Source organism: Acipenser ruthenus, chromosome 26, assembly GCF_902713425.1.
Source record: "Acipenser ruthenus chromosome 26, fAciRut3.2 maternal haplotype, whole genome shotgun sequence".
NCBI classification, from domain to species: Eukaryota; Metazoa; Chordata; class Actinopteri; order Acipenseriformes; family Acipenseridae; genus Acipenser; species Acipenser ruthenus.
In genome coordinates, this window is record NC_081214.1 from 183,660 (window position 1) to 196,637 (window position 12,978).

Sequence of the window (12,978 nt, forward strand, 5' to 3'; positions counted from 1 at the left end):
AGTAGAGAGAGGCGAGCAGTCTTCTGCGCTTGACAGCCAGCATTGACACTGAAGCAGAAACCCATTGTCTGAACCAATAGATAGCTGTTATTGCACTTTGTCTCCTGCTGTGGTTCATTTAATAGCTTTAGATATTATTCCAATAACCTCCATTGCGATTTAGCATTGTGTTCTGAAAGGAAGCACGTTTCACTCACTGTCAGTGTTTCACAGTTCTAGGATGGCAAGACTCTAAAGGCGATTCCAGTCTAGCCCTACATGTATGCATGCAGTGTACTGAACACATATTTTATTTCTTTGTTGCCTAATGTGCTTAAAAAATGACAACAGACTGTACAAACAATGAGAGGCTGTTAGTTTTAGCCTGTATGTACACTGGAAAGCAATGCGTATAATTAAAGAATAGTTTCAAACAAACAACTGGAATGAAATGGTTCAGTGAGGCCAGTAGCTGTATATACAGTCCATTAAAAAAGGACCCTTTGTCTATAAACTTTTGGATGGTCCATTATAAGGGATGTTGATTGTATATTCTAGTGGATGGTCCATTATAAGGGATGTTGATTGTATATTCTAGTGGATGGTCCATTATAAGGGTTGTTGGTTGTGTATTTTGTTTGCGGGGTACAGAGGGGCTCTGCCTGTCCGTTATGTCAGTATGTTTTTTGTAAGATGTTTGATTGGCTGTCTTGCCTGATTTTAAAGGATCCAGCCTGTCCGCTCGGAGCCTGTCAGTATGCCCGTCTCCTCAAGGATAGTTGCAGATCCCAGAGGGCAGTCCCCCATGATCGATGCCGGATCAGGTAGGGACAAAAGCCACTTGTATTTCTTATTGGTCGATTATTCATTTATGTTTGTTGACACACATTCATGAGACAACGGGACGACTAGTATTGTATTTTAATGAGGGGTGGATTCCAAAGCATTTCAACACATGCAAATATTTCTCCTACACTTCATTTTAAATTAAACCTTTATATTGTATTCACAAGTTACTGTAAAAAGGCTAAAATGCAAGTTTTTGCTCTGCAAAAACACAGGAATTACGATGATCATCTTATTAGGATTAGATAAACAGACTTCTGATTTGTGATCTCTGTCCCAGATTAAATTGATCTCGTTTTAAAGGGATTTTGACAACCTATGTTGCAGGTTGGTTGTCTGTAGTTATGTTTGGGTAATCCAATCAAATATCTAGTGAAACACGTTATGTTTTTTCATAAATCTGTGGTCTCCTTCACAGCAAAATATTGTTTTCTGTATCATGTCATAATAAACTGAAAATTCAGATTTGGTAAATAAGAAGTCACTTTGAGAATGCTGAGTTCCAGATAATATTTCTGCATGCGTTTCAATGTAATTAGAACAGTGACGGAGGCTACCTGAACAGCAGCAGCTCTGCATTGAGCCGGTCTGGTTGTGAACGTTTGCTTGTTTCATCTCTTTGTTTTTGTGTCTGTGTTGCGGGCAGCATGCATCTGAGCGTCACTGGAGTGCCTGCTTGCGTTTACACTAACAGTGGCACAGTCGGTGAGAAGCCCCGTCCTAATCTGATGATGTTGCTCAGACAGGGTTTAAGTAGCCGAGGCCGTGTTTGAAAGCAAGCTCATTCAAAAGGGCCTGTTGTGTTTGTTTTAAACCAGGCCATAAATTGTTATTACCCATGTTGAACCAGGAAGGGATTCCTTGGATGGGACTGCAGCAGCAGCAGTCGTGGAGCCGGTGGTAGTTTTTATGAGGTGATGCTTATCTGGCTCTGATTGCTTGTTGCTCAGAGTTATAACCGGTGTGGCGCCTTGTCTTATCAGAATATATCGCTTTGTCTCACCTTCAAAAGAGTGCAAGTGCATGTATCCTAAGGGTTATAACAGTTGATCTTGCAATATGTTTTACAGCTTGTTTCCTATAAGCAACAGCTGTATTAGGAGATACTCCATCCCAAGACCACAGATGAGGCGTTCATAATTATTGCTGTATCTGTCTGGAGGTCTTTTTATTATTACCATGGTAGGTCACAGTTTAAAATAAATACATTTAGCAAATAATAGAATTGAAAGCTTAGGGTTCTCTGACACACACTTTCCAGTGCAGTTGCATTGGATTTCTGACAGTTTTGCAGTTCAATGTAACTTGCAACGCACATTATCAATATGATTATCAATGTCTGAACACGAAGCGCAGACAGGGTCTTGTTAAAGAAATGCTTAGTCTCTTTTAGTGTGATAAAGAAAGAGAAACAGAAATTCCTTTGATGGTTTGTGTTGTTATGACTCGTTAAAAACACCCAGTCATTTGTTCTTTGGAAACCTTCTATTGAACAAAGCGAATCCCATGCTTTGGATCTTGGTGGGTGAATGCACGGGAGGTACTGCTTTGTTTTCGTTATTAAATGATTTCTTCAAACTCTGAGCCAGCACCATGAGGGAAATCGTGTAGGATTATGCTTTTGTATTCTTCTTAATTTGTTTTTCCCCTGGAATCTTTTGTGTTCTCTTAAGTATACTTGATAAATATATAAATGTTAATACATATACATCTCATTGATTTAAAAAAGGCAATATTTAAACAGATGCCTCCTTTTGCACTTTCAATTCCGTCTCTCCGCTCCCTCACAAAGTAAGCAGTGAATAAGATGAGATAAAGACTTGGATTGGTGAGGGTGTGTGAACGCAGGCAGGTAAAGCCACAAGCAGCACACTACTCCCAGTCAGATACCATTGCTTCAGGCAATGACTGACAGGCATGAATGGCCCCTGGTTTCCTGTTACTGGCACTGCGAGCACCGCGTGAAACCTGGCATCTCCATGCCTGAGTGGAGCCGGCCAGTGCTGCAGGGTCCTGGCCACAGAGAGAGGTCATTGATCTGGGCTGGAGTCCTTCGCCTCAAGCCTGTAATTATCTGCAGAGGATAAAGGCAGTTTGTTGCTGGAGATAGTGGAGGACCAAGGGGAGGCTGAGGAGGGGTTAGCTGTCTTCATATCATTTACAATAATCACAAGGAGTTTATAAAACTAATAGTGGGCAGCTTTACTCCCGGGGGATGACGCCACCTGTTCACAAAAGCAGTTAGGAAAAGCTTCCGTCCAAAGTGTACTCTCAATTCTCCTGGTGATCTTAGGCCTTAGTGGTGGTGTTTTTTTTTTTTTTGGTTTTGGTGTTTTTTGTGTTTTCTCCCCCGCAAGATTTTTTTTTTTCTTTCTTCAATTTGAAAGGTTTTACTGCATAAGCCACCTGAAAACCCCAAACCTAAAACAAATGCAGTTTTGAGATCTCAAGATAAAGGCTTCTCAATTTCCTACTTTTTCATAATAATAAACCTTAAACACGAGCATGTGTTTGGCACAATCTACAGTTTTATAGGGAAGAGACTTAATTCATTGATTGTCTTGCGTTTGAACGGATTTCAGAGAAAGCGATTATTGTCGCACTCTTTGTGGTTGGCTCCTGTGACCCTGGGAAGCAGGCAGTGAGTCTTAGTTCAGGATGTGATCTCCACACTGACTCCAGTGACACCAATATCAGTTCAGGGTGTGATCTCCACACTGACTCCAGTGACACAATATCAGTTCATGGTGTGATCTGCACACTGACTCCAGTGACACAATATCAGTTCAGGATGTGATCTCCACACTGACTCCAGTGACACAATATCAGTTCAGGGTGTGATCTGCACACTGACTCCAGTGACACAATATCAGTTCAGGGTGTGATCTCCACACTGACTCCAGTGACACAATATCAGTTCAGGGTGTGATCTGCACACTGACTCCAGTGACACAATATCAGTTCAGGGTGTGATCTGCACACTGACTCCAGTGCATCTGTAGTGGCACAGGGGTCAGCTTCAGGCTGCGTATTGTTTCCACTATTTATTTATAACCTCAAATCTCTTGCTATTGAGTTATCAGGATGTCGGCCGGTGACGTTCTGTGTTCTCTGGTGGAGCTACAATAGCCCATTTAAAACATGCTGGCTATTACAATAGGATTCAAATAAAGGATGTCCTAGTGTTTCATACCCATCCAGCTCTCTTACTCCGATTGAACCCTGTTGTTGTTATGGAGGATAGCTTTTGTTTTGTTTCTTGTTACAATGGCATCACCTGCCTCCAGTGTGTGTTCACAATGCTCTCAGACAGACCGATTTGATGTAAGAAGTTGCTTGAAGCGCTCAGAGTGTAATGATGGTGATGTTAGTCTGTGTGTTTGCTGTCTGCCTGCCCCTTGTTCCTTTCCAAGCAGCTGATTGAGACATGCTGGCAGACAGACAGGTTGTCAGGCTTGGCTATGGCACTGACCTTGGGCATGCTGCCTAAGTACAGGTCAGTTTAGAGTGTGATTAAGATGAAATTTCCCTGATTGCCATCATACCTCGCGAGCCCTTTGATGGGTGTGATTGCATGCATGTGTGCTGTGCTTCTTGATTCCCAAACACTGACATCCAATAACCTCCCGTAATAAATACACAGCAAAGGAAACAAGGACAAGCAGGGGTTTGATGCATCTAGCACAGCAGAGAAAACAAGGACAAGCAGGGGTTTGATACACATGGCACAGCAAAGGAAACAAGGACAAGCAGGGGTTTGGGGTTTCATAACACAGCGGAGAGTTTGAGGACGAGCCAGAGCTGGCATGGATGGTCGGTTGGTTTTTGAATGGTTTGCACTCTTGAAAGAGCTGTTTTTGAAAGTCACTCTGTTGTTTTAGCATGTCAGTCATTCTCTTTAAGGGGATCGCAGGGGTCTCGTTTTAATGAAGCAGCAGTTCCAGAGCGGTGGGGTGAATCCCTTACCAAAGGGTTTAAAGTTGCTGCCCTCTCGCTTGTCTTCTGGGACAGTTTTCTCACTTTGAGTAATTAATTTGTGACAGTTAGCAGTTCAACCCAGTGGACTGTGTCGTGCAGGAGGGTTTGAGAGCATGGGAGACCAGGTACCTTCGTTTTCACAGCCAATAGGTGACTGCTCAGAGACAGCATGTGATTGATAACCGTGTTTTCTTCATTTGAATGAAAGGCTAGTTTTTAAAATTCCAAATAGCATCTGTATCTGTTTTAGATACTCTGTGTGTGTGTGTGTTTTTGGTGTTTTGTTTATTTTCATAAGTTTTACAATATGTCTGTCTAGATTCCGAGCTATAATTTTTGTATTTTAATTTTACTTTTTGAGGGCAACACGTACCATTGAGATTTAAATGATTACCCTTAAACACGGACCAAAGGAAGAAGAAAAATGCAGAGGAATGCGAAAGGAAGTGACCCTGAACATGCTGGAACAAATTCTTTGCAGCGCTGAAGAGTCATGAACCCTGCTGGCCAGTCATGCAACAAGTTTGATTTCTGGAACAGGCTGGGAGTCTGTATACAGTGTGCAAGCTGCACAATTAACAAGACTATGCTGAACATCTGAAGAGCTGTTCAATTCAATAGCCATGCTAACATGTGTGCAGTTTATACTGTACAAGCAATTCTCACTGGTTGCTTCCTGAGCTCTCAAAGTGGAGTGTCGATTTTAAATGAAAGTTCAAACTTGCCAGGAATGAGGTTATGTGCAGAGCAACATATGCACAGCTGTCTCTGGACACAGATTTTGAGGTTGATGGCGGGTGACACGTTGGTGATATAGAAGACCTTTATCCTACCTTTTGGGTGCTAAACTCCCTGCTTGCATTCGTTTTCATAATATATTGATTGATTTGCTGCAATGGGATTTGTTTACACCTGCAAGGAAGCTCTTAATGTAATGCACTTTATAAAGTCATTAAACCACTTGGAGTGATGTGGTGACAGAGTTGTAAAAAATGAATTGTGTGACACAGGCTTAACTTACTGCAGCGGTTTCAGAGTGTTGCTGTCTGGCTCCTTCAGTTTGTGTAAAATGGATGTAGAGAATTCATTCCTACATATTATGTGTACTGTAGTTATCTAGCTGTCTTTTTCAGCTGAACTATTTGTTCAGTTTTTACTCTGCATCTTAGCGTTAATATTGTTTGATAGAATGGCTTCTCTATAACAAACCTGGGCATACAGTATATGTGTTATGTGAAAAGTAATACATGGCACCTGAACACTTTGGTTTTACCTTTTTACAGCTCGTTTGTCATGTTCTGTAAGTTTTTGTTGGGGACTAAGCCTTTTCTCCAGGGCAAAGGATTGAGATTTTAGAAATACCCAAAGCAAACCTTATTCACAGCATATTACAAAATACTAACCCACCACAACATTTATACAAAATACTAACCCACCACAACATAGCACACTTAAACTAAATCTTTGGACTCAATAATTGTCAAAAAGCTAGGTTTTATTTATAAAAAATAAAATAGTGATAGTTAATTATAGAGAAGCCTGACAAACATTCTGAAAACATGGGCCCAGAATTAGCAGTTGAGCAGAACTAGAAACTAGTATGTGTGTGTGTGTGTGTGTGTATGTATGTATGTATGTATGTATGTGTATTTTTTATTTTTTTTTAAAAGCTACTTTCCCACATGATCCCAGGTGTGGGATTGGCAGCAGGTAATTTCCTGTGCCGTATTTGTGGAGATGAATTTCTGTGTTGGAAGATGATATCTGCTCACCTGGCTGCCTCAGCGACAGAGAAATCCTTTGTTTATTCATTTATCAGGCAGATTAACCCTAATGAATATGGCTTCCTGGTAACAGATCCAGGTGACAATAGCAAGGTGAGGAGTGGGGAGGAACAGGGCAAACTCTGATTCCTTTCTTCACTTTGAAATAATGGTCGTGTTTATACAAGTGTGTTTTAAATCACAGAAGGAACGCAAAAAAATGTCAGCCAAAAATGCCATTGAGTTTTCCTTGTAGTTTTAAGAGCTGCTCAGTTCTCTTGCTCTGCAGTGCTGTTATTTATGTCGTGGTGCCACAAATGAACGCAGTACAAGGCAGAGTCCAACAAGTTACTCTTCTGAAGTAGAATCGAAGGAAGTGTGTAACCTCTAATAAGGTGCAGTAGAATTGCATTCAAGGTGGATAACGAAATAGACTTCAACGATGGTCTGTTTTTATATTTTCTATTTAAAACGTCAGTTTTCTTTGCACAGTTTTGGTGAGTGGGACACAGCATTTCATGTGTAGCTTCACTGATCTGTACAGGACAGAGCACTGCTGCCATCTACTTTACAGGATGCAGACGTCACATTCTTTAAGCATGTATGTATAGAGAAACATCCATTCGTTTAATGACCAGATGTGAAAATCACCCAAAATTCAACTTTTCCCAGATCTTATCGTGATAATTTATACCTTATTCCTCTTTAAAAAAAAAAAAAAAAAAAAAACCTGGTTGAAACAGATCATTGTGTGACTAATGTTAACAGCTTTGACAACTGTTATCATGAGTTCAAATAAGATCCGCGCATTCATTTGTATTCAGCAGTTTTTTGCCTGCGTTTAAACAGGGGCTGTTTGGATTCCCCTCTTTATGATGCCTGCTGTTTAAATGGATTCAAACATTTAGATTTCCTTAGGCGAAAGGGCTGATAGCCAAGCGCCCCGGTTCTTTGAAATGGTTGTATATATTACCCACAATAAGCACAGCCGGGAAATGTGTTTATAATAAACAGACAGGATGCACACATGCACATCTTCAGCGGGAATGCTGATGCTTTGTTGATTTAGGGCTTCGATCTGAATACATTCTAATGAGAATGCACTTCCAGTGCTGATGCCCGTTTGCCCGTTGAATTATATTTAACCTCTTTGCTGCTGATTGTAATTACCATTACAGCACACATACTGCCAGGACCTGTTCAGAAACGATATTTGTAATGTTCATTTTGGCCTTCATGTCCGTGCTTGTAATTAAACTGATTCCAGTTGTGCACGGTGGTCAGAAACCAATGAAATCCACTCATGCATGAATGCAAAGGCCACTTAAAGCTTCAGTCTTAGGCATAGAGAAAGTTACAAATTAACAATATAAAGTAAAGTTACATATTAACAATATAAAGTGTGTACGTTTTCATTGTGCTCTCTTTGTTCATGAGGACAGATGCAAAAAGTCATTTATAGCATGGAACGTTGTCCTTTTGAGACCTTTCTCTGAGCCTAGAGTTATACAACATTTTCACTGTTAACAAAGGCATGTATAAATTTACCTATAGAAATATAGTTATTTAGCACCATTATATAAACACATGTCTATTAAATAAAAAGCCACTTATCTGATACAGAAGGTAGTAATGTGTTTTCACTGCCAGCAAAGGCTGGCATTTCCACACATTTTACTCCCAATCCCTCAGGCTACAACTTGCCCCTTAATTGGGCTCCATAATGAGGGGCAGTGTGCTCGAGGTTAGACAGGAGAGAGGAGAGGAGTGCAGCACCCCAATTGTGCAATTGCAGAGATAACAAGCGCGTGTCCTCTGAGAATATTCCCAGCAGGCCTTGCTTCTCCCCCATTGCCCCAGTCCATTCCCAGCAGGCCTTGCTGCGCCCCATCGCCCCAGTCCAATCCAGCATGCAAGGCATTCTAGGCTTGCTGGTCATCAGAACATAATCTGCTAATTAAGTGGCACAGGGGAAAAATGGGAAAAAGCTTTTAAATGACTTTACAATGTTGTGAATAGCTGCACATAACCGTGCAAATTCTACTTCTAGGCTATCCTTTTAAGAAAGCTATCCAGTGTCATCTTAATGCTCACGTTGGTTTTGCAGATTATGGAAAAAGGTTAATTTGTGTTCCTCCGGCTGTTTGCACGCAGACGCAGAGCCAAACCTTGCAGAGTCTTTATTGTTTACTGTGTCTTAAGATGTCATTTAAAACTGTATGTATATCCTTTACAAATAAAATACTAAATGATCACATCTAGTTATTATCTCATTCTTTTTTAACAAGATTGTGCTTCATCCTCGAAATACCTAAGCTGCTCTTTTTAACTGACTGGGCTGCTAACCCTTTTGTATAAATTTGTAATGACACTAATGGACAGGGTGGAGACTGACACATGATGGCTTCTACTATCTCTTATGAAGCAGCCTGGGACAGTGGCTTTCAGCAGCTCTTTAATGTCTTGCAGATAGAAACCGTTACAGGGGAAGTGTTTATTGTGTTAATTCCCATATTAAAAATACTAGAGTACTGCCAGCGATCGTATAGTCCCCGCAACAGCAAAACATATGAGCAGCGAAGGACTTCTGGCGGCATTACAGTATGCAGCAGCATTTTATCATATGAGGTTCCTGTGGGGTGTCAAAGCTAATCCACTGGGCCCCCAATGGAAACAAGATGTGCTGCACAGCTCATGGAGCTACCATGGTGTGTGGGATTTGAAATAATAAATGAACACTTGCAACATAATAGAGGTTTTCTTACACTGTGTATATATAAGCATGTATTATTATTTGTATTAGCCAATCGAATCCCAACGCCCTGCAAGGGTGCAAAATGTAACTGAAAAACATTAGAAGGATGTCTGCTTGACACCCGATGACTTATACATGCATGCATGCATACATACCTGCATGCATATACACCTACCTATATACATACATTCTGCACACGCAGAACAAAATCCCCCCCCCCTTCCGAGAGCAATGTCCTGTTAAAGCAAACCTGGAGTAAATAAATAACTTGTTGTTGGTTTGTTTTGCACGTGCCAATTGCTTTTTAATGAAGGGATCAGTTCCAAAATGCATGCATTGTTGCTTTTTTGTAAGAAGGGATGCACAAGATATTTAAACTGTAATGAACGCAAAGATCTTAATGAACCAGGAAGCATTTCAAGTCAATTAAAAACCAAAAGGAAAAATGAGAAACACATGCAGCTTTTCACAGCTTTTCAAACAGACTTGCTCGTGCCATTGCAGATTTAACAGAGCGCTTAGTGCTGCCCTGCAAGGAGTATAGTATCGGCACCTACTGGTTTGTACTTTCTGTTTGTTTTTTTAAATAAATTATGCTGTTCTTTTTGTTTCAGCCACCCAGATCAGTGGATTTTTAATTTTTTTTCTTTAAACATTTTTCATAATCCACAGTAAGGAAGCCCACACAAGGATTATGTCTTTCTTTTTAAGATGTGATTACATAGTCACTGGGTGAAAGATTGCAGAACTCTTACCACTAGTTTTGAAAATGAAGCCAGACCAGGAAAATCAGGATACAATTTGGCACTTATGGAAACTAAATGATTTCCTTTTTAGCTGCTGATTTCTACTGGGAAATATATCCTTGGACTGAAAATTGCATCCGGAAAAATGTTTATGTAGTGTTTTTTCAAATGAATGATTATTCTTCTAACCTTTAACACGCACAGAATGTAATTCTTTTTTCATTAACCCCTTTCTTACTGCCAGGGCTCATGTTGTTTTTATCAGGGCTCTTGTGGCATTGTGATGGAACTCTGGCATTAGTGAGTTACATTTGAACCTGCAGTCTTAGCTGATTCTGTGTAGTGTCTTGCAGCATATTCATTCAGAACATGGTTTTGCTTTTTGTATTGCATTAGTGCTCCTGCTTTGAGTATTTTTTTTTGTAGAAAATAAGTGTGTATGTATGTGTGTGTGTGTGTGTGTGTGTGTGTGTGTGTGTGTGTGTGTGTGTGTGTGTGTGTGTGTGTGTGTGTATATATATATATATATATATATATATATATATATATATATATATATATATAAAAAAAGATATGTAAAGATATGTACAACATATCGAAACGTTGGGCAGCTGGCTCTTTGAGCTAATATATATATATATATATATATATATATATATATATATATATATATAGATAGATAGATAGATAGATAGATAGATAGATACAGTATATATTTTTACTGGATATGTGAGCAGGTCAATTTATTTAACAAAACATAACTCTGATACCTCTCTGATTGTACATATATCTCAATGTAAATACTATAGGATCGTGTTGTCTCTAATATTCAAGTTCAGCTGCTTTGTTGATCTTTAAACAGCCAGAATGTAACATGAAGTTGACGAAACTCCATTAGACAGCATCATATTGTGACTTCCTGGTAATCAGTGAATCATCAAGCTGCTTGGAAAAGATCCCCCAGTATGTATATGAAAACAGAAAACAAGACACTTCAGGACAGTGGTTACAATAAGGCCAAGCGCAGGTCTGTGTTTATGAGTTGCTTCACTTGCTGTAGCGGTTGTCGTTTTGAGTGCAATGGCTTCTTATGGAATTATTATTATTATTATTATTATTATTATTATTATTATTATTATTATTATTATTATTATTTGTAGGTCTTGTTGCTGTTAAACTGGGTGATGCTGCATCTTTGTAGTTGACAACTTTTCAACACTTTTGTCCTCCTTAATGCTCAGTGTTTCTGAATGTCCTGTGCTTGAGTGTTTGGATGGGCTCCAAAACCAACATTGCTGTTTTAACTTGTTTTGGGTGAAACAGAGAATTCTCAGACTTCTGACTGACCAGTTAATACTGGTCCCAGGAGCTGGAAGTACTGGGGTCACAATCACATGCAGCGACTCTGGAGAGATATGGTGAGATAGTAACAGTTCTACAAAGTCGTGGGAATTTCCAAGAATGCTTACACTTTGCTTTTTAGAGCCACTCATTCATGCATTCAGCCTTGGTAGGGGGCAGGCAGGAGATGCTTCTTTTTTTTTTTCTTCTTTAAATAATTTGACAGCTGCATAAAATCACAGCCCTTCTTATGAGATGCGTGTGTGTGTGTGTGTGTGTGCAGTTTTTTTTTTTTTTTTTTGCCACGGAACACAGCAAAATCCCCAGTGGAACCTATTGACCCCTTTTCTGCAATGTTTCTGTAGCGTCTTGTCAAACATCTGGAAACAGGCATGTTTGCAGTCCCTCCACGACATGCTTATGCTTTTACTTGATTATATTATCTGGTAAAAGTTTTCTTTCTCCAAAAGGGGTGGAAAGAAGTATGCAGCCCTTGCTCTGTCAAGAGGTCAAGTGGTGATTGCTGATGTTGTCTGCTTTAAACACATGTTTAGCCCAGCAAAGCTGAGGCAGTTCCCAAAAGTTTGGTAACCATTAAGATACTTCCTAAGTCAGTTCCGGATGTCAGGCCCCGGGTGGCTGGGGTGAGGGGAGAGAGAGGGGGAGAGAGGGGGGTTCTCATCGAGTTGCTTGTTGCTTCTTTCCACGAAAGGGAATTCAGTCTGGCGGCGGATCCAGCCAAGGAGTAACTCACGCAAGGCAGACCCAGACAGGAAACTCTTCTGCAAGTGGTGTTATGATAGAAGATCAGCAGATCGGGAGAGAAGCTGTGAACTTTACATGCGATGAAGGCCACATAGCTTTGGAGCAGCAGCCACCTGAGGGCTTACAAATAAGAAAGGAAATTAAAGGATCATTTAGTTTAGAGAGGAGGGAAAAGAAACACAACACAGACACCCATTCTAGCTTCAATAAAAACCAAACTGATTAATAAAAGATGAAGCAGAGCAGCATCGTTTTCAGAGTAGCCAGATCCCTACACTTATTGAACCTGGATATTTAATGGTATAAACACACAAAGTCCTCTCTTCCTCAGTCCTGGATCCTGGGCTTGTCTGATTGCTGTTATTATCACCCTGATATTTGTGCACAGTGAGGGGCTCGGAAGGATTGAGAGGTTGCTGATATCTGCACTTGAAACATCCGCAATGTTCAAAATATTAAACTCCTCTCTTTACTGACGAGGGCGCTGTCTGGAGAAGGTTAACTCTCACACTGTTCTGAGCCTTCGATATCTCTTGTTGCACGCCAACCTTTCTGACACCTTCCACCCAGCTTTTTAAAAGGTATTTAAATAGCAGCAAATTCACGTTATGTGACATTGACCAGTGTGTCTGTCTTGTACTGTATGACCCTTCAACAGAGCCCTTTCTGAAGGGGACAGCCCCAGGTGACGTGTCTGCCAGCCCAGCAGGAGCTGTGCGGAGCTGCTTATTCTGTTAGAAGCTGGTTGTGTAGCTGTTTAACAGTGCACTGAGCTGGGAACCCTGTCATAGGCTGTGAGCAAGAT

General features: G+C 40.4%; 1 protein-coding gene across 9 annotated transcripts in view; it reads left to right on the forward strand.

Annotated features, from left to right (window-relative positions):
- Positions 1-12,978, forward strand: part of LOC117429545 (BCAS3 microtubule associated cell migration factor) — a 174,238-nt gene that overhangs the window by 70,743 nt on the left and 90,517 nt on the right. For all 9 annotated transcript variants that reach the window (XR_009308967.1, XR_009308966.1, XM_059001332.1 and 6 more), the window contains one exon: positions 706-803. Coding sequence is in view for 7 of the 9 variants with exons in the window: in XM_059001332.1 (XP_058857315.1) it covers positions 706-803 (98 nt within the window). In the remaining 2 variants the exon portion in view is untranslated. The remainder of the gene's footprint in view (positions 1-705; positions 804-12,978) is intronic.